Source organism: Haliaeetus albicilla, chromosome 2 (assembly GCF_947461875.1).
Source record: "Haliaeetus albicilla chromosome 2, bHalAlb1.1, whole genome shotgun sequence".
Lineage (NCBI taxonomy): Eukaryota > Metazoa > Chordata > Aves > Accipitriformes > Accipitridae > Haliaeetus > Haliaeetus albicilla.
Window position 1 is genome coordinate 42757438 of NC_091484.1, and position 21945 is coordinate 42779382.

Here is a 21945-nt window from a genome sequence, read left to right on the forward strand (position 1 = left end):
CTGAATAACACTGCATTTGGAATTGAAACTGTGAATTTCATAATGGCTTCCTTGTAATGGAGGTTTTGGATGGGGAACAGTTTCCAGTAACATTGAATTTATCTGTTTCTGGCCTTTTGAGCTACATCCACATAAGAACAATTGTGGACTTTTGAGGAAGCCAACAGAAATGTTTGCCTTGGCATCATTAGTGACGAGAGCTAGTTTCAAGGGAAGTGTAGGTTTTAATTAACTAGCTGAGCTGACTTATATCAGCCAGTTTCAAGGCCAAGTGAAATACAAGACAGGCACTCTGTGAACCTGGTGGTGGGCGAGCGGAACGTGTGTACGGATGTTCTGACAAAGCCAGTTGTGAGTCTGGGAGACCTCTGCGTGGGCAGTTCACCTCAGCGTGATCCTGCACAAAAAGGTGAGGTTGTTATAAACATCTCCGAGTCACTTGGGAGATAGATCATACTGTAAGTCCTTGGTCCTTGTAAATATGAGTTTTAGTGCTTTTAAAATCCTTTGGAGGGCCGTTATTTTCTTAACATTTAGAGGCATTTTGTTACTTTTTTTGAGATTAAACAGCAATAACACCCTTGGGTTGGAAAGGGGAGTTTTGTCTTTTTGCTTTTGTTGCAACTATTCGGCTTAAGTAATGGCATGGCTGATAAAAGACATGTTTTTCAAACCTAAGTCTTTTTAAGTTATGGACACCCCCCCACCTGTCATGGCTTGGTTCAGTAGTCAGTGATTCATTTTGTTAGAACATGCTCCATAGAAAATGCCTGGCTTCATCTGAGCAGTTCAAAGATGGCGCAGTGCAATTTATGGTCTTAGCCTTAATTACACACTCGTAGTACGTGTCTGGTTGCCCAGTATGAAACAGGTTGTGGATGTGAGAAATTGGAGGTGTCTCATCCTATAGGTGATCAGTGGAGTAACTCTCTCTCATGGATGTTAGCACCCACACTTCAGTCTTCTAATACTGAGGTGGTGGGACCCATAACAAAATCCTGGGGTAGTTCATATGAAATGAAAATTTCATTTTAATAACTTTTATTAAAGAAAAAGAGAAAAAAACAGGGTTTCCAAAATTTAACACCATAGTAAAATAAGATAACATCATTAAAAAAAACCTACGGCATTACAGAAAGTACATAGTGCTTTTCTTCTTCCTGCTGTGGAATGAAATCAGTGGAACATAATGCTTATGAGAAGAGAGAAGTAATGAAGGCAGCCAACGTACAGCGGGTGGCAATTTGTTCTACCAGATTTAAAGCGTTACAGCAAAACTGATGAAGTGGCAAGTCTCCGATAGCCCATGTTAATTCAAGAAACAAGGGTAACTAGTTAAAGTAATGCTAATCAACCATTCCCTTGAAATTCTGTTATTGGTTTTGTGTGTGTACTGTGAGGATATTTTTCTTATAAGAAAGGGAGCTTGGACCAGTCCCAGGTTGTACCGCTTAAATACTTTTCAAGAAACAGATTTGTCATCTGTGAATGTTTAATGCATTATAGGTGTCTGTTTGGAAACTATTTAGGCTACTTTTGGCTGACTTTGACCAGCCTATGCATGTTTGAAGAAACATTGACTAAACATTTAACATTATACAGGGCCATTTTGTGAGATTGACAACAGATTTTTGCCTCCCCTGCTCCTCATCCCTGAGTCAGATAGTTGAGAGTGTTGGCTGATACATAATGTCCTGGTCAGTGGAGTAACACATGTTTGGAGACTGTGGCTTTCAGCAGCGTGAATGGTGTTATAAAATGGTGCTAGTGTCTGTATGAATGTCCTTAGGTGTGAGAGAAGCAGAGCACTGGTATTCCAGGCTTGAATGTTCAGCATCAAGGAATACTGCTACTTAATCTCACTGTAGCTGTGTTTGCTGTCTTAAAAAAAAAAAAAGCTAATTATTGTCTTTTTTTTTTTTTTTCTTTTAAGCAAGCCTGGGATGGTTGTGGTCTTTTTGTAGTTGTTAACAATAATATATATTCACCCTGTGCTCAAAAGTGTACTAATTAACATCAAGAAAATAAATCGAGACTGGCTAAATTGGAAGTAAGATACAATTGGAGGGGGGGGGGGCAGGGACGGACATGGAGTCAGAGGCTGCAGGGGAGAGGCAATACAGAGAAAGAGTTCTATGTATGTCCAGTCCTGTGATACAGGAGTGAGCAAGTGGTTATAGATATCTCCATGTGATTTTTGACTTGTTTGTAGGTTAGGACATTTTGAGGGGGGAGGAGTGGGCAGCGTGACAGCGAGGGCAGGAGAGAATGATGGGAGGCAGGACAGTAGCAAGAACTGGGGTTAGGAAGGGGCAGGAGAGAGGAAGGCACTGGCTGAGGTTGGGCAGAGGATGAGGAAGGGGGAATGAAGGCGGGAAGGAATGGATCGGTGGCATTTTAAGACAGTGGGAAAAAAGCTGGCAGTGGTGAGTGAACTGTATGTGTGCCCTGGATAGCAAGGCTGTGCAGGTCTTAGGTGGGTGCAGCAGGGCTGCCGGTGTGGCTTTCGTGCCCTTCCACCTAGGGAAGGGCTGTGCCGGAGCCACATGGCTGCTGGCACCCGTGGCACAGCTGGCCTGGTCTCTGCCCTTTTCTGCTCTTCTCTGAAGGCCATGCGGTGGCCCCAGCGCAAGTTTCTGTGCTTTCTTTTTCTCTTCTGTTGTTACAGCTGGGGAAGAGAAATAATATCCAACAGTGTTATGTATGGTTCCTGCTACAGTGCAGAAGTGAATGCAACGTTCTCGTGACTGGCAACTCAGCAGCTGGTTGCAAGAGGAATAAAAATGTGTCAAGCATTTTGAGTGCTAAATTCATACAAGATTTTCTTGACCACCTCCTGGATTATTTTTTGGTGGAATTGGGTTATACAACACAATAGACTTGAAATACATGTGAAGTCTGATACGTGGAGGGGGAAGGGATAGATACACTGAATAGGGACTGTGAGCAGTGCATTCCTCGTGTGTCAGGCAGCACGTACTGAGAGATGGTACTCCGCTCTGTGCAGGTGCCAGCAGGCAAATTTCTATGTGCTTTGATAACACGGTCCTGCAAAAGTTAGGGGGCTTTTGTTTTTTGTCTTCGCATTTTCATCTTCAGCTGGTGTTATGGTGAGCTGCTGGCGAGCAACAGAAGGGTGGTGGACTCTTCATTAGAGCTTTCCCTTGTCCTCTCCCACAGATACATGCAGCACTCTGAGGTAAACCAGCCCCAATTTTGTCTCCTTCAGTCACAGAAACCATTGTTTGTAGGTGGAGGTTAATCCCATTTAAGAACTGGATTAGTAAAGATGTAGTCATTTAACCACAGATGCCTAAATTTGGGTTGAAGCAGTTCTCAAATAGTCCTGGCTGGGATTAATGCTCTGCAAACATTATGGATCAAGACAGTTTCATGGCATGGCAGGCCATGCACCACCGAGGTGTAAATCTGACAGAGCTCACCATGACAGCAGTTGTATGCTTGGCCTGCTAAATAAGTGTGGGTTTTGTAGAAACACAGGCAAGTGAAAGATCTGTATGTGTTGCATGAACCTAACTTCCTCAGAGAAATGAATTATAAAGATAACATGAAAGACAGCTGATGTGTTGCTGTCTTTGGTTAGCACAGTGTGCTGGTACTTACTGAATTTCCGCTGGCACCAGCAAGATCTGCTCCTTTTAAGGGTAACAGGCTTGGGATTGCTGGTCGGATTGGCACTTGTGCTTTTATCCCTCTTCTCTGAACTTCCTTAAAGGTGTTTTTCTCTTTAGGGTCATATTGATAAAAGCATGTTAGCAAATCCTGGAGCCTGAGCTTTGCAGGAGCAAATGTAGGAAGAAAAATTAGGATCAGTTTGAGCTTTGGGGAGAATGGACAGGGGATTCCCTGCTCACTGAAGAAAGATATTATCTGCTTTGGGCAGTGGTGTGACAAATGCACCTACCTCAAACAGAGTCCCCATTCAGTTCCGTTAAAAAATCTTCCTTAAGGTAGAGCAGCAGAGACAGATTTCAAAATAATTTTATCATGTTTTAAAAACAAAACCCACAAAAACCACCAGAAGCAACTGATCAGGTCAAACAAATGTGGCTATCAAGATAATAAGCTTTTAAAAATTAAGAATGCTTAAAGTTGTAGGACAAAGCAAGAACAATCCAAAATACGGTTTTTGCTTGGGGTTCCTTTTTCCCCTGCCCCCCCTCCCCCGAAGACAAAGTAGATGCTTCTCAGAAATAAAAGATGGATGGCAGCAGTGCTATGGGGAGCCATTTAGTAAAAGCAGTTTATATTCTTTATAGTTAAAATGCAGAAGTTGCACCCAGAATTGCTTTTAAAGTAATGCATAAAATATGTTGTTAATGACTATGTAGTAATCTGCACAGGCATGATGCGCATTTTCCATTGGGAACTCCTGAAAGACTGTTTATGCTCAGCTCCTAAAGGTGCACTTCTACAATGTAGGGCAAGGCTGTATTTGAAACCTCAATATAATCCTATTTTTTATATAAGAAAACTACATAAACTATGGGCATACTCCCTTGGTTTTGGTTTCAGAAAATTAAACCAAGACTACTTCTTTGTTAGATGAAAGCAAAACTTAACTGAAAAGGACAATGAAAACAGTGATTGAAAACATATTCTGTCATTTGAGTGAGAAAGTTAGCACTTGAGGGAATTGGATTGTGTTTGCTTCAGGGCTTTTGGTGGGCAGTGCTGCTTGGCAAGCATTTGCTTCAAGTGCATTTTTGTATGACCTCTGATTGAGAGCTTCAGAAAATAAGCTGTAGAGAAGGGAGAAAGCAAAACTCAAGAGATGCAGAAGAAAAGTATCAAGTCCCAGCTGAAGAGATCTAATCGCTATTGAAACATCCCAAAATGTGTCAACCATATTTAGAAATAGCTACATTAAAAAAGAAGAAAGCTCGAATCTTTTAACACTATAAATCATGGAAAGCAGTGAAAACTAATATTTATGAGGGGGATTGTGAAAGCTTGTGTGACAGTTGGAAATTACATCACTGTTGATGTTTCAAATTCTTGTGTAAAGTAATGCAATACTGTGTTTATGAATGAATGAACGAATGATTGTGCTGTGCTAAGTATACTCTATGTGGCTAAACTGGGTTGAGCTATTTTGTATCTCTTGTCTTCACTTATGTTACTTTGGAGTATACAATCCCATATGTTTCAGTGTAGATACTCAATTCAGTGTATGTATTTTTTATTCCAGATACAGACCCACGTGTATTAGAGAAACAAGAACTTCAACAGCCAACCTATGTTGCTCTAAGTTACATTAACAGGTAAGTGTGGTTATTTTTCAGGTATAACTGATCTTTGTTTGCACAATATATGTATATATGCATATGCCAAAATGGTATGCTTATGTATGCACTCTGTTTTGTTTCATGTTATATGATGCTATGCTAACACCTGTTTTGGAAAGACAGTTGAATTAAAATTTAATTAAACTTTTTATCACTTTTATATAGGGCACAAGCAGCCCTTCATCTGCACTGCGCAAATGCCTACAGGACAAGGTTTTAGCCTTTTATGTTTAAGCTAAATCTTGTGCAGAAGAAGATAATTTGTCTTTGCTTACTCTTCTGCTTTCTTGTACTCTGCACAAGTGAGTGGAGAAAGAAATTTTTTTTTTTTGTCAATCAAAAGTGAAATTTAACTGATAATAGCTCAATATGTAAGAGAGCTTTTTACTGTGCTTCAGAAGTTTTTCAACCACAGTGTACATCTTTAAAAATCTTGCTTACCAGCCCTATATAACACCAAATTTGAAAAATTTAAGAAATTAAACCAATTTTTAAAGCATTTATCTAAATAACAGAGCCTTGGCTTTTCATTTATTGACTGATGGCAGAACTGAAACCTCCAGAATATTCCAGCATGGAGGAATGGAAGGGCTGCTTGTGTCTCAGGCTGTGTTACGGTAAAGAGCAGCCTGAGAGCTGCTCCTTATCTTCCCTCTCACCTAAGCACATCTCAGAATTAAATGAAGGTAGCTCAGATTACTTTTCCTCTGGGAGGAAAGTGACCCATGGAGCATGCTGCATGGAAGGGAAAGATGGCAAGATTTTGTGCAGTTGCAGTGGCCCTTTTTCAGTGTGTTTGCCAAGCTGTCTTCTAATCCTAAATGAACACTGTACAGGAAGTGTAATTCCTCATTTAAAACCCTTTTTCCTGTGCTAGGTAAATCAACATGCTGCTATTCTGGGATTATTTTGCCTTCTTTTACATCATACTGATTTTTTTTGATCAGGTGTACTGTGGTTGAAAGTTCCAGTTAGTTGATTTCGGAAATGCATTTCTTGGAAGATATTCTGTATGGGATTATTGGTTTTTATACATGGGACACCAGTTTCCTTTTGTATTCTCCCTGTCTAGGGGTTGAGATACAAACTCACAAGCCTGGAAGATTAACCCAAAATTTAATTCAAGATAGAGTGAGTTGATTCAAACTCTCATTGGTCATACATAATGCAAAATTCTTCTTTCTAATTCTACTTCATGTTAAAAAAGGAAAAAAAAAAAAAAGAAATCCAACAAACTTCTTCAAACACAGACTCCACCGTTTGGCTTTGTATAATATTTGCTGTAGAGAAAGGGTGTCATTGTGGGGGGGGGAGAAGACTTTGAAGTATGAAAGTAAAAAGTGGTGTTCACCTGGTGAAATGACTAAATTTTCTCCACTGCATGAGACTATGATGATTAAGAATAGCTGGTATTGACATGATTTCCTACTTGGCAAGTAAATCCTGTTCTTCCTGGAGACGGTCCTACCCTTTAAAGCATATTTTGAAATTAACCATGACCCTTTTAACACTTACTTGTGTTGATCTCATTTAATGTATAAAACTTTTTTTTCTTTTTTTCCCAATATGTAGGCTTGGTATGTTGTTGTATATGTTTGTATGTTTTCTTATTTCCATTATATACTTGGGCGTTTTCTTTTGTTGCTTCTGTGGTTATTGTACTTAATGTGATGGAGAGGGAATTTTTGTTTTTTAAATTAGGGAAAAGCTGCTTTAAGACCACAGAAAATGCCATGGGACTTGATTGTCCGATTTGGAATCAGACTACTTTTAAAGTAGTTTGAAAGTGATACCTCATCTAGAGTTCATGATTTTGGTACCCTTTTTAACTGAGTTCTGTGTGACTGAGACAGTTTTAGTTACTCTACATATTTTGTCCAAACTTTCTTACCCTTTCAATTCTGAGAAATAATTCTGCAGAACTGAATTGAGTTGTTCTTATAGTAAAACCCAATCTGAATTGACTCTTATTTAAACCAGCTGCTATTTAATTGCTCTTTTAATTGTATTTCAATTTTTTCCAAAGTGCTGATGTCTTTCATTGAACCACCTGCTCTATGCAGCTCAAGCTCTTGAGGGACCAGCAATATCCATTACACTATGAGACATGCCTTTCTATTTCCCACTATATATGCCAGAGCCGAGTTCTGCTTTGTTGTCCCAGGCTATGAACTCAGATTTTGTAGCCTAATACATGTCATAAACATGTTGCATACTGTTAGATATCAAACACCAGATACTGCTGCACTTTTTTTAAACGCATGCTTTTATGGCTTCCAAGTGGAACTGAACTTAGCTCAGTTCCTGCTGTGAGTTCCAGACCTTAAAACAATCTTCCTCTGCAGGTTTGTATATTCAATATGTTCTGTGTGGGCCATACAGTCTCGTCGAGCCTGGGAAAATAGGGACTTTTGATTCTCAGGGACTGTCAAAATTGTATGATAAGATGTACACTTAATATATGTTGTGGTAGAAAGATTAAGTGGTGTGCTTTATGCTCTGCCCATTGCCCTGTTGTATGGTGGCCATTATAAGCTAAAACAAAACAAAACATAAATCTGGGTTGTCTGCTTTGATAGGTGGGAGGATAAAGCATCAGTAAAGCAGATAGTAGAGACAGAAGGGTACAGGAGTCTTTGCTTCCAACCTGAAACATACTCGTTTCCATTTCCCTTCTACCCCTCGTTATTTTCTCAGGCTTATAAATACAGCAATATTGTATGTGCTCTTAAGTTTTGAAACAACCTTCAGAGTGTGGATGTCTGAATCTATAAGGCTCTGTCTCTTTCTCTGCTGGAGATTTACTGCTATTACAGCTTTCAGTAACTACACACAGATGCAGCTTCCATAGTGTGTGATCCTCATGTAGACAGATAACGTTCCTTTTAAAACCAGTGGACAAGGTATAAATTATAGGTCATAATGGTTTATTATCACAACATCAAACACTTGCACCAGGCATTGACTGAATTGCTGCAAATCCTTTTCTCAGACAAAGTTTAGCGTAGCCTTAATGCAGTCCCCAGTATTGATGATTGTTCCCTACTAAATTTTAGTTTGCTTTCTTAGAAGTCAAAACTGGAGTCAGTAAGACACTCTGCTGCCAAAGCAGATGCAGTTCATCTACTTCCATCCTATAAATACAGGAGTGGTTTGTCTGCAAGGAGCTCAATGGTGCTACTACATGAATGGGATACTGGCTGTGATCTGTCAGGAGTAGTTGCAAATGAGCACTTGGGCCAACATCCTCCAGTACTTTCTAGAGGTATTTCCTTTGTATAGGGGTCAAGTCACTTTTATATTTTGTATTGCATTGAAATGCAGTGATTAGCGGCAATAATATTGCTTATACTACTACTTAGATACAGTATTTATAGCTTTAAGTTAATTAACATGACTATGAATTTTGCTTGGTGTTTATTGGGACCTAAGTAGTGCTGTTTGCGCCTCTGAGTCTGTTAGTCTGGGACTTTGGAGGCGATGGTTCTCAAGATTGCTGTATTACCATGGAATGTGAAGCCCTGGGGTTGCAGCATACTGTCAAGGCCTTTAGGCTTGTGCACTCTAATGGAGAGAGACTCCTCAGTATTTGCATATTTGAAAATTTGTTTAACATGAATACTGCTGGTTACCTGTTAGTGATGAAAGCAGCTGTTGTGGGAATGAGTTGGGGTTTTTTTAAAAAAACAAAACAAACATCCCAGCATTATTAGCACAAGTGAGACGACAGCAGAGGCATACAAATACGTCCTCTGGCTAAAGTTAATGCTAAAAAAAAAAAAAAAATGCTAAAAATAAAGAGCTTTTGTTCCAAAACTTAATGAATGAAAAATCCTTTACAATTAAGTTTTAAAGAAGGTATTTCAACTTTGAGATGGTAACTACCAGAAATGGGAGGAAAGCATAATTTATTTCACCTTGAAAATAGAAGGTGGGAAGTGCTATAGTAACTTGTATTATTGGAAGCATATGCTGCAAAAAGAACTATTAAATGTGGATTTAATACAGTATCTATAAAATACATTTTCCTTAGATACAGAAATTACTTTGATTAAAAAATTTTCATCATGATGGGGAAAAAAGGAAAGCAGAATGCACCTACAACTGAAACTAAGCTGCCTTAATTACGTAGTGTTTCTACTGCAATCACATAATAGCTCTATTAGGGAAATGTTGAAAGCAAAGACTGTTGTAATCTTAAAATCTTTAAAAAGCTACCAAAATACTTTTGATTACATTAATCCTAGGTTCTTTTTTAATAGTGGTTTTCTATTGATAATTGAGATCATACAAGAAAGCTTACATAATAAAATACGTTTTAAGCATCAATCTTGCAAGCAGTTACAGCACACTGGGGTGAATGTTTTCAGTGATGCCTGTGGGCAGGCTGTTGAATGTCTGTAAAGTTTATTCTTGTGCACAACTGGTAGCACAAATGAAGCCTGTGATCAAAACTGGATGGCATTCTTGGGTGAATAGTCCAAGATTGTCCTTGCACATCTCTGAGCCAGTCCTAACATTTTTGCTCCTCCCTCCAGATTTTATTTTTAACTAGCAAGATTTTGCCTCACTGTTACCATTATAAATTCCTGCAGGCTCCAGGCTTCTCCCCCCATTTCCCTTTCCTTTCAATGGTCATTGACTCCTGAAGAACAAATTTCCCTACTCTGCTTCCTTTTTTAATACCACTAGAAGTAAAATCAATCATTTCTGTGAGCATATGAATTTGTGAAAGGAATTAGTTGCATGTAAAGTTCTAAGCACTGCAAACTGTCCCTGTATCTTGTCCAGTTTACTAATTCAGGTTCTACCGCTATTACCTATTTTTTCTGGGATTAAAATTAACAGCTAACGCCGTAGGATTTAATGATCATTTGAAAATTATTTTTAAAAGTGGTAAGTCTTTAGGTAGTGATATATTTAGTATGCACTATGTTACTAATGCAATAACAAGAAGAATGTTTTGGATTTGGAGGCAGTGCCCTTTGACTACTTCTATGTAGTTTCTTAGCAGAGCATCCAAGCCACAGGATACTGGTCCTCTATTTATTTTACCTTAACTTTTTTTTTTTTTTAAAGTACTATGCTCAGTGCTGGATAGAAATTTAAAGTTCTTAGTCCATTCTATACAGGAGGTTCACTCTTGCCCCTGGCCACTTCCATTCAGATTTGCTCTTTTATCACTGGGGATATCTTCTGCTGTGTGTTCAGTGGGTTTCCACTGACAGTTGGTTCTGTGTATGCATTTAGTTACAGGAGTTAAACATGTTTTCAGTAAGTGTAGCAATTTACGTTAAAGCTACCTAGCAGCATCCACAGCTTTTGCAACACATTGTACTTTTTCCTGTGGTCCTGCTATGACAGGTTTTCCAGGGGTTAAGCTATCAGCAGTAGTTAAATAAGAAGCTAATGAAAGACTGTAGCCTCTCAGAGGTCATACCCAATAACTGGATGTGCCACCAAAAAGTTCTATAGAACATTTTCTCAGAAGCAGTGCAATTCCTGTTGCTTCCTTTTTTCTAAGAGTGTGAGCATTAAGTTGTTTGTATAATGTGTGGAAGACCAAGATTCAGTTTCCTCCTCTCTGATCCCTTAGGAGTGTTTCAATCATAAGACTGTTAACTGGCTTGGGGTAGGACCTCATTTCTCCTCTTTCACATTTCTCCTATTTGCCTCTTGATTTCTGTGTACCATCATTGGAATGTCTGTTGGGACACAGTTTGGAATTAAACTTAAAGTCATGAGGCTGGAGAGAAGTAAGTTTGTTTCTCATTGCTTGCTTTCTTAATGGATGCTTTTTCAGAAGGCATATGCAAAATGGAACAATCCTGAAACAGTGAGCATTTTCCTCTAAAATAAGTATTCATTGCAGCATTCACCTGATAAGCAGAAGATCAGACTTCAAATCTTTCTAACTCAGGCCTGAGATTTCAACTTTGAAGGTGTATTATTGGTAGTATGTTATAGATTAATTGAGGCATGCTACAAAGAAATATATAAAAACCCTTAAAAACTGATTTTTAATCTCAAAATAGTTAATTTGACTTTTTGAATGAAAAAACAAAATAAATAAAAAAAAAAAGTAGAAGAAAACCATCCTAACTTTTTTTCAATATAGCATACACTGTCTTCATTCTCATGTCATGATTCAGAAGCAAAAGGGTAGACACAAGAAAGACTTTTCTATTTTAGGAATCCTACTGGAGATCAGTTTTTCTGCACAAGAAAATCTGAGCCAGTGAATCTGATAAACTACTGCTGTGCCACCTGTTCAGACTTGCTACATTTTATAGTGCCTCATACCAAAGTTCTTTCCCTTTGTCTTCAAATTTAACTTTTCCTTTCTGCAATGTGATACTGTCTTATTTGAATTGAATATCACATCTCTAAAAGTGCAGCGATTCCCTCCGGCTATTGATTCTCATCATGTTGAAGGTGCATGCCAGTGCTTCCAGTAGCTGCTGGATTGAATGCATGTGACAGAATACAGAAACGAAGGGATCAAAGTAGCATGTCAATTGCCAGATAATATTTTTCTGTCTGAGCTTATTTTTAGGTTTGCAGTGACCAAGTAGATCATGTGTTTTTATTCATGTAGCCATATCTTTATGCTCTGCTATTTGACTTGTTCTGGAGATGGAACAAGACAAACTTCAGATGATAATTCAAGCAAGATGTGCAGAAATGAATGTTAGGGTAAGGGGAATGCCTTTTGGTTTGGAAGGATTTATGCAGTTGGTTTTGTTTTCTCTTTTTATCAGTTTCAAGCTAAGTGAAACTGAAGATTTATATAATGTACAGCTCTTTTATTTCATGTCAGCAGTAAAGATCAAAAAGAAGATTGGCATTTTAAGGAAAAGCCCTAATGCCATGCCCTGAAATAAAAATTATGTGATGAATTAAAACATGTAGGACACTGAAAGAATGTATTTTAGTTGTGGGGTTGTTTTTCTGTTTTTAATTGAGAGGTAATTAGCTTTCTTTTGGCAATGCTCATATGAAAGACTCAGGGACAGAAAAAATTCCATCTCGTGAATCTCAAGTAAAAGAAGCATTGCCAAGTCAGCATCGTTCCTTGCAAGTGTGTGTATGCACACCTCTGTGTGTGTAGTTTAGTGAGCAAACACTCGAGCCACCAGTATAAATCCTCAAGACTTTCAGGAGTCTTGTCTTTATCGGTATTTCTTCATCTTTTGTCCCTGTGGCATGCCAAAATTGATGAAAAAATCATCTTGGCTTTCTGGTACTAATTTTATCTTGGCCAGTCCTGTTCCAGTTCCCAGCTTTCTGCATGTATTTTCCATTTACTCTTGCACAGGTCACTTCATTTTGGGGAGGGAGGGGAGAAATTCTTCAGTTTCTTTTCTGTGATGTTTGAATTTGATCATAAGCAGTAGTAGTGCTTTCAGAAGGACTATGTTTGCTGTATGAAAAAATTGTATTCCGATATTTATTTTCATTGTCAACTATGTGGGGTAACAGTGCTCTCTGTATCTGTTTCTGTGTATGGTAGCACGAGACCCTTATTCTTATTAGACTCCAGTAATAACATACGTTCATTCTTTCTGTTACAGTTATTTAACATTCTCACAAAGCTATTTGAAAAACACACTAATATGCCAGGTTTAGATCCTCTGCAGAAATAAGAATTTGTGAAAACTCTATTATGCTTCAATTTCAGAGTGAAGGATGAGCAAAAATTTTACATTTGTGCATTAGTTTTCTTTCAAGTACAATCTGAGATAAAATGGCTGAAAACAGTGGCTGTTCTTTCTATCTTTAGCACTCACAGAAATGGCTGCTGTATACAGCTAGTTACCTGCTATCCTGATATGTTTTTTTCTTTAAATCACCATCAACAACAGCAAAAAAACATATGCACAAGAGAAAATTACAGGCAGAGTAGATAACTTTCTAGGAAAGGTCCTTGCTGTCCAGTGTTTTGCTAAAAGCTTGTCGTGACCATCTGAGCTACATGTGATGACTTCCAAATTGGCAAGCTTACCATCCCTGGAATCCCAGGACAGTCCAGACCAGCTGCTGGTAATACTCATTGCCTGTGGGCTGATTTTTTTTAAATCTGAAGTTTACTTATCATTGGTCTTTTGTACAAAAGTAGTTGTGCTTCTTTTTCTAACTTTACTGATTTTTAAAAAAATAACAGTACTTCGTGGTAATGCTACCCATTTAGATTTGTTGCAAAAAGGCATGCTCTAGGATTAATCTACAGCAAGACTAAAAATGATACTTTTTCAAATAAATTTAGTAGTTCAAAATGCAAATTATTGCATTACTTTTTTTCCCCCCCATATTAGCTTTTAGATATTTTAGTACATTGCGTATTCTTAGATTCCTTCCAGTAATGAATATCCCACTAATTTGTAATTTATTAAAATGTAACAAACTACTTTCTGGAATAATTCCTGAAGTGTCTATGGGGCACTTGATGTTCCCCTCTGTAGTGGGTTGACCCTGGCTGGATGCCAGGTGCCCACCAAAGCCGCTCTATCACTCCCCTTCCTCAGCTGGACGGGGGGAGAAAATATAACAAAAGGCTCGTGGGTCAAGATAAGGACAGTTTAATAAAGTGATAGCAAAGGTTGCGCGCGCTAAAGCAAAGAAAAAACAAATGATGTTATTCTCTACTTCCCATCAGCAGGCGATGTCTAGCCGCTTCTCGGGAAGCAGGGCTTCAGTACGCGTAGTGGTTGCTCCGGAAGACAAAATGCCCCCCACTTCCGTCTCCCTTTACTTAGCTTTTATATCTGAGCTGATGTCATATGGTATGGAATATCTGTTTGGTTGGTTTAGGTCAGCTGTCCTGGTTATGTCCCCTCCCAAGATTTTGCCCTGCCCCAGCCTGCCATTGGGGGGGGGGGGAAATGTTGGAGAGACAGCCTTGATGCTGTGCCAGCACTGCTCAGCTGTAGCCAAAACACTGGTGTGCTATCAACACCTTTCTAGCTACTGATGCAGAGCACAGTGCTATGAGGGCTGCTATGGGGAGTATTAACTCCATCTCAGCCAGACCCAATACACCCTCCCTTCTCCCTCATTCTCATTTTTGCATGTAACGCTTCCAGCTAAGGACTCTCACATATCATTTGCAAAGTCTTGCTAGTATTCAATGAGGGATGGGAACTGTGACCATAAAGGCCATGTAACAAAATAGAGTTGCAGCACAAAGTATGTCTTTGTATCCTGTTGTAGAGGTTCAGAAGTAGGGCTGCAATTTGGAGGTTGCATACAGAGGCTGTCCAGGTCATGCTTTAGGACAGTCTATAGCCTAGTCTACAGATTAATTGCAGATGAGAGAATATTCTTAGTGCTGGTGAGCTTGGCTTGTGAGGAAAGAATATTGATGTCATGTTCTGCTACATAAAATCTGCCCCAAAGTGTTAGACTCAGCCTTAATTTTTGTTAAATGTTTTTGTGGTTGGGTTGACCTCTCAGTTTGATTTTGAGCCAGAGAGAAAGTTTGTATCTCCTGCAAGGATGCGTTCATTATCCTACCACTTCCTCTGCAATACTCCAGTGTCCCAAGAAATGGAGACCAGGTGGAGAGCTTGACGGAGTTGGCTTCTTCTCTTATGTTCTTAATGAGGCTGTGGGTGAGTTCACCAGGCCAACAAGGGAGTTTTGCACTCCATCAGCAAAATGCTCTTGGAAGATAGTTCTCCGAGATCTATGACTAGAATAACACAGGTTATAACAGTCGCCAAGCACCTTCAGTACAGAGCTGGAAGGAACCTGTGTTGTGCACTGGAATCCTGACTAGGCTTCATGCTGTGGAAATGCAAAACAAAAGGAAGGTTAAAACTGAAGTCAACTGAAAGCAACTGGTGGATACAAAACATGAGTCAAAGAGAGCAATGAAGTTATGTATTATGACAAGGAATTAGTGAAGCTTGACTGCCTTGATTGTGAGCCGATATTATATAGTAAAGGAACTTATAATACGATCAAAACAGAAGTAAGAAGAAAAGGTTCCTGTGTATCCTGGGACTACCTTTTTTGTTGTTGTTGTGAATGCAAAAACAGAGGATAGATTGCTCTGATCTTGTCCTTGATTTTTTCTGAAATTTCTTGTCCCCACCTCAGAAAGTGAAGACAATTTACAAGGCTGTAAAAGTGAGAATTTGCATGATGAAATAGAAATAAAACCCTGAAACTGGTGCACATGCATGGGCTACTTCTGATACACAGCTGTTTGTACATGTTTGTGAATACAGGTGGACAGTTACATACCTTTGATTTCTGAAAGTCTAGCTCTAAAGTCTAATCCAATGCATTTTAGCAATAGTTGTTGGGTACCTTTGCATTACACATTGTTTGTGACCTGTGTTGGACTAAGGTGGACTGAAACAGTCAAAAAGCTTGCTTGGTTCAGCGAACAAATACTATTGAAGGGAGGCTTTATTCAATAATTTGGCTCAGTTATAGTACAATTACTCAGGCTGGTTTAATACTTTCTGAGTCTTGATTTCCCTGAAGCAGTCCGTTTGCTGACGTTAGATTTCTTGTTCTAATTTCCCAGAGAACTGAGAAAGGTTTTCTTTCTTTGTTATTGTTGGGGGTTTGTTTATTGTTTTTTTTTTTTTTTAAATCGAGCACATCTTTTTCCCCCAAGTGGGGTATGAGGATACAGGCAGGAAATAATTACAACAGTAATTCCATGTATAGGTGTAGATGGTCCACAGGGGTAGACACTGCTGATTTGTCCTTGATTTGCAGAGGAATTGTGGGTTTCCTTGCATGTTGTTTAATATTGCGTCATTTCTAATTAGAGTAGCTTTTGTAACAGATGCGAAAGACGCCGTAACAGAGAGGGAAGTAGCTATGGATAGAGATGTGTGCTCTACAGGCTTGGCACTACCACCTGTGCCAACATGGAGAGGTATTTCGGTGAGACTAGCCTCATCATCCTAAATTTGCATGACAGTCCATGTTAAACTCTTTCCCCTGTAATAGTATGTCCTTCTTTTTTCAATATACCATTATTTCTTTGGTATCTGCTGCTGTGGTATACTACAGGGAATAGTGAAGATTGGAGTAATTTTCCTCTGACTTTCTTTTAATGCCATTAGACTGAGATTACTGAATCTCGGGTTTTTGATGTGTTGTTTGTTCTTCCAGCTTCACCTCCATCTAATGGCCTTTCTTAATGTGTCAGGTGTGTTAATCTATACTTCTAATGAAACTGTCATAACAAGGCCTGCAGCCTCAAGGATCACTAAGCTGGCTTCTGCTCCTACTTTCTTCTGTGTTTTTCTTGCTGCCCTCAGCCTCTTCAGGCTTCTGCCACTGTCTTTTATGTCCCCCTCTGTTGCTGGCTGGGCAATGCTAGCAGTTTATTGGCCTTGAGGAGAGCATATAATCTTGGTGCATCCTTACAAGCTGATGAAGGGGCACTCTGGATGGAGGTGCAGAAGAGGCAGGTTGTTCCACAGTTGCATATAAGTAATATTTCACATTTGCCACCATCAGTGTTGGGGACTGACCGTGTGCATTGAATCAGTAACTTTTCACCAGAACTCTTGAGCTGGGAACAGGTTGGTTTTATTACTTGCATTTGTAGTATAGATAGTAGGACCATTCCTGTTAACATCCAGTTCACCCATAGCTCCTGTGGTGCTAGCACATTCCTTGACAATTTGTGGTAGTAAGTTCCCCTGCTGCTACACGCAATGTAAAGTAATTTCAACAAAACCAGAGGGGTTTTTGAAAGTAGTTTCCTTACCTGCACTAACTTCCAATGTGAAACATCTTTAATAAAGGGTTAAAAACCCAAAACATTACAAAACATCCCTCTTTTCAAGCTGAATCTATGCATTTATGTGCGACTTCCTTTTCTATTATTTCTTATTTCATTTGCTCGCATGCCATTTCTAAAAGGTCAGTATTTACCAAAAGTTGTTAAGCAGTTTAGACCAGGTCAGTTGGGCAATACTATTTGCAAGAGACAGCTGAACAGTTTCTGTCTTCTATACAGAGGACTAGCAGGGTTGATGCTGACTTTATAACCACAGAGCTTAAATATAAGAGCCTGTTTTGAATATTTCCAGCACTGAAACTTTGATCTTATGCTTTTAATGGGATCTGACCAACTACAAAAATACTATCTGTTACCTATGTTGAGATCTTAGAAATGCCCTGAATTTGCACCCAGTGCTGTATAGCAACTCTTTAATAAAAAGAAAACCAAGAGTGTTACCATTTTCAATAATGAAAAAATGCCTCTTGCTAAATGTAATTCTCATAATTTGCTAAATATACTGTAAAAATTACATTTTGTGGGGGATTTCACATACATGCAGGGGAGTACTTAGGTTTCCTGTTCCCATTCATTTTCCCATGTAAAACATATCCCTTTATTTTTGATAGTTTTTCTACTGATTTCTCTTTCACAGTTCTTAGTCATTATGCACCTGGAGGTTGCCCTTTTTGTTGTTCGCCATTTAATGTAGAAAGCTGGAAAAAGGGTTTGTAGAAACCTGTAGTGCAGTTATATAAAACTAATTTATTCTTCTTTTTGCTAGTAGAAGAAACATACAATCAATAGGTAAAAACTCTTAATTTTTCTTTTAATGTGCTGTGTAGTGCAACCTCATTTATTCTTATTGACACCTAAGGTTCTGTGCACATAATTGGTCATTTGCATCGTAGATTTTAAGGGCCTGTGAAATCTGGTTCAGTTAAAACAGTGTAACTCAGCACAGCTAGGCTAGAAATTGTAGACAGTACCACTGCTCTACTGGAAACCAGCATACATCCCTTTCAGTTAATAGTGATTTCCCTTTAGACTTAGGGCCAGTCCAGTAAGGGCCCTTGACTGGAATGGTACGTTGACTTCAAGTGTATCCACCTCAAAATCTGTTATGGGAAACCTCCTGTTGCAGCTTCTAATGACTTGTTTTACAAATCACATCTGCATAAATCAGGACTAACTTCAGTCATCTCAGCAGCGTGTTGCTTGTGAGAGATTGGAGCTGACTATCTTCCTACATGACTTGGACCATTAATATTATGAAGCTTATTTTTTCTTTAACAGTATTTTTATGCAGGGATTAAACATTCCCCAAACTGAATGTAACACAGATTTAGTTTTTATTTCAGACTACAAAATTTACAAGATTTTGCTTACATGATATGCAATCTAAAATAACAACCTACATCCTTTCCCAAAAGTATAGTAAGTCTAGGGACTTTTTATTTTAATTATTCTTTTAATATGATTGAGAAGTAAGGAAACATTGCCAGAGTACAAGCTTTATAGGAAAAGATGTCATATGTTCAATGAGCTAGGCAATTAAGTGCATTTTGGCTTTGTATTCATGTGATGCATAAAAGATGTTCAGTTTCCTCATTATGTTTTTCCTTTCCCTTTGCTACCTCAGTGGTGGTGTATGCAGGCAGAAAATACTGCTTCAGTAAAGTTGGGCTTAGTTATTTCACATCCCAAATGTCTAAAAATCATGCTGGGGGTTTTGTGCATGTGTTGTGATGAAAAGGCTTACAGTTTCTTCATAAATGATTATGATGGAGAAAGAAAAGAACTATGGCACAGAGGTATTCCATCCACATTTCTTGAAAATAGTTCCTTGGCAAAAATTGTAGTAAAGTAGAAGTCCATTAACCGTGAACAATTTTTGATTTGTAACAGCAGTAATTGCATACTGCTTGTCAATGCATGTTCTCACATATGGTATAAAACTAAAACATTGCTATCTGAAGAGTTCTTCATTTTTGCTGATGTCCTCATTTTGTTTGAGACATCGTTTATTGGGGCAGCATGTAGGGCACAGTGAAACTTTCACAATGAAACCTGAAACTGGATGAAACAAACCTGAAGGTTGGATCAAGTTCACAAGAACATTTGCTGAGGTTTTTAAGTCTGGGTTGAATTTGCAGCCAATCTGTGCTCACTTACTGTGCATTGAAAGAACCACAAGAAATGTATTGGTTTCATATGGTTTCAGCCTTCAGTCATTTCACACTACTGGTGACTTCAGTAAAAGCTGGACATTGCTTGCTCAAGCTCCAGTGGAAGTAAACTGAGGCTTGTGTAAAGTGATTTAGAAAGTCAGGTGTGGTTAAGTGGTTTGACAGTATCACCAGGTAGGAAGGAGACAGAAAGCAAGAGACTTCTGTGCTCCCAAAAGCACGAAGATAAAAGGCAGGAGTAGGCAGGATCTCTCATCACACTTGAGAAGCTCCTAGTTGGTCATTATTGGGCTGCAGCACAAGTGTCAGGATTGGACTGTGCATGCAAGGTGGGGGTTTTGTTGACAGAGAAGAGAGGACAGGGAAAGACTGATGAGCAAAAGTGAGGATAGCTTCCCCTTGCAGGTACAAACATGGGAGCTTTGTGGAGGATTTCTTCTAGTCAGGGGAAAATGAGAGAGAAATTTTAATTGTGGGATATGAGTATTTGTGGGGAATAAAAGACTGGATCAGCTGAGTTACATAGGATGATTGAAACATATAAAGAAAGGAGAATTCAAGGGAGAGGAAACACAACCAGAGCCCAGGGAGAATCCTTCAGTGTGATGGGTGGGGGCCAGTATCTCATTTTTGTAGTTAGAGAAGGGAGGCGCTAAATTTCTCATTGAAGGGTTATTTCTAGATCCTGATGAGTAGATGTAAAAGGAAAGCTTTCTATTTTGAATTGCCTCTAGTAAATGTAATTTTTTCACTGCTGGGCATCACTTAAAAACTTTGTTTCCTCATCCTCAGAAGATATTTGCTGGTACTGGTGCTTGCAGCTCTCCCTTCTGAGCACTGTCACAGGAGAAGTCTCATGGATGCATGTTTGAATATTTAGGACTTGGTATCATTCTTCTGAGGTAATGCCACTAACAAATAGTTCCCTCTTTATTTCTCTGTCAACAATGCTGAAATCAAATTAGCTAGCACTTGAAGCTGCTAAACTTTGGTTTTAGTTCCAAAGTATATGGAAATGTATTTGGCAAAATAAAATTCTATAATAAATAAAAAGTGATCTCCCAAAACATATGTAGGAAGCCTGGTTTCTGGGAACCCACCATACTTCATGCCAGTCAGAGTTGTGGAACCTACTGGCCATTTTTTACGAAGCTTAACAGTAGGGTAGAGGTCTTAAAAGGTAGATAAATTAATCTAATCTTCATCTAATAAGTTGTTGGCTGGGCAAGAAAGACCCAAGTGAATGCTCTGGGTACTGAGGGAAAGGACTCAGCTGCTAAATGCTGTCTGGCAATGCAGCCCTGGAGTAGCCTTGGCACATAGGAGCTTAGAGAAAGCAGGTTTCCATCATTTTTGCTGGTCATAGGCAATTTGTTTTCTGTCCATATCATATAATGGAAAACTTTCTGTGGCCTTCTGTTTGGCACTCAAACATTTCTTGCAGTACTTCCTAGAACTACTGGTTAGTCCTTGGGGACTTCACTAAACATCTATGAGAAATTAAGTGCCTTGCTATAATGCTGGCTTTGGATCAGTGGGAGTTGTAAAGAACAGCGTAAGGTAGGAACAGTTCTAGGAGGAACTTATTATAAGAATAATCACCCAGATATCCAAGAAATCGCCCAAATTAAATCTTCCAGGTATGTCTCTTTGGCACCTGTCTTTCTGAATATACTGTGCACTGCAGCCAAAGACAGGCAAAGTCTGTGAAGCTGAAATTGGGACTGGGGATCCCATGGTGGCCATGACAGAAAGTGGTATCTGAAGGGATGAATGCTGTCGGTCTTGAACAGTAGGTCTTCAGATGGATCTGTGTGCTTACTTCATTTGTAGCCAGTTTTCTGCTAACTTTCAACAACTAGTCCACAGTATCTGAACTATAACCCTGGTTTTCAAGTGACAGATGCTGAAGACTTGGCTAGATAATTATGTTAACATTTACTTTTGGGTATCAAACCTAAAAACTGTACAGACAGAAAGAGGGTATACTGACAAGACTTTTACATGAGAGCAACAGTTCACAGAAAGCAGCATTTTCATGATCATGTCTGTGATACAGCTTTGAGGAGAACAAAACTGGATAGTCCCTGAGGAGCCGTTCAGCCAAAGCAGCTCAGAGTTGTAAGAACTGGCCACCGTTAGCCTTGTAGCTCTTGCTGCCTGGCTGCGTATTTGTGTTCTCTTTTTTCCCCTCCTGATTTCCTGTGAAGATGAAATTAATGCAATTCAGACCATGCCTCTGTGGTGTTTTTTTCCCTGAATAACTTTAGAGCATCTCTAGTTCTCAGTGCATTGAAACAATAGGGACAGAGCTGATGACTTAGATTTGATTTGGTGAGATGCTGTGTGATTTAAGAAGTGTCATGTAGGTTAAGAGGTGGTGACAGGATATCAAAGGCTCATTGCTGTGAGGAGGAGCATAGGATCTCACCAGATAGCAAAAAAGAGTGAAAGGAGAAGAATGGGGTCTACAAGAAGGCTATATTCGCTCTTTACCCCTGTTCATGCATTATAATTTTGAGCCTAAGAATATGTATTTTTCAAACACCGCTAGATGAGCTGCAGACAAGGGAGGTGTTTTAATGAAATCCCTTCTGTTGTACCTCTTGCTGAAGACAGTTGAAAATTACTGACAGTAGCCAAGTTAAGATGAAGGTACACTTTCAATTCTTATGTTTACCTCACATGAGGA

At 39.0% G+C, this 21945-nt stretch overlaps 1 protein-coding gene across 1 annotated transcript in view; it reads left to right on the forward strand.

Moving 5' to 3' along the window:
* The window catches only part of JAZF1 (JAZF zinc finger 1), a 201384-nt gene that overhangs the window by 105218 nt on the left and 74221 nt on the right, over positions 1 to 21945 (forward strand). The window contains exon 2 of the mRNA XM_069772643.1: positions 5213 to 5285. Within this exon, the coding sequence (XP_069628744.1) occupies positions 5213 to 5285 (73 nt within the window). The remainder of the gene's footprint in view (positions 1 to 5212; positions 5286 to 21945) is intronic.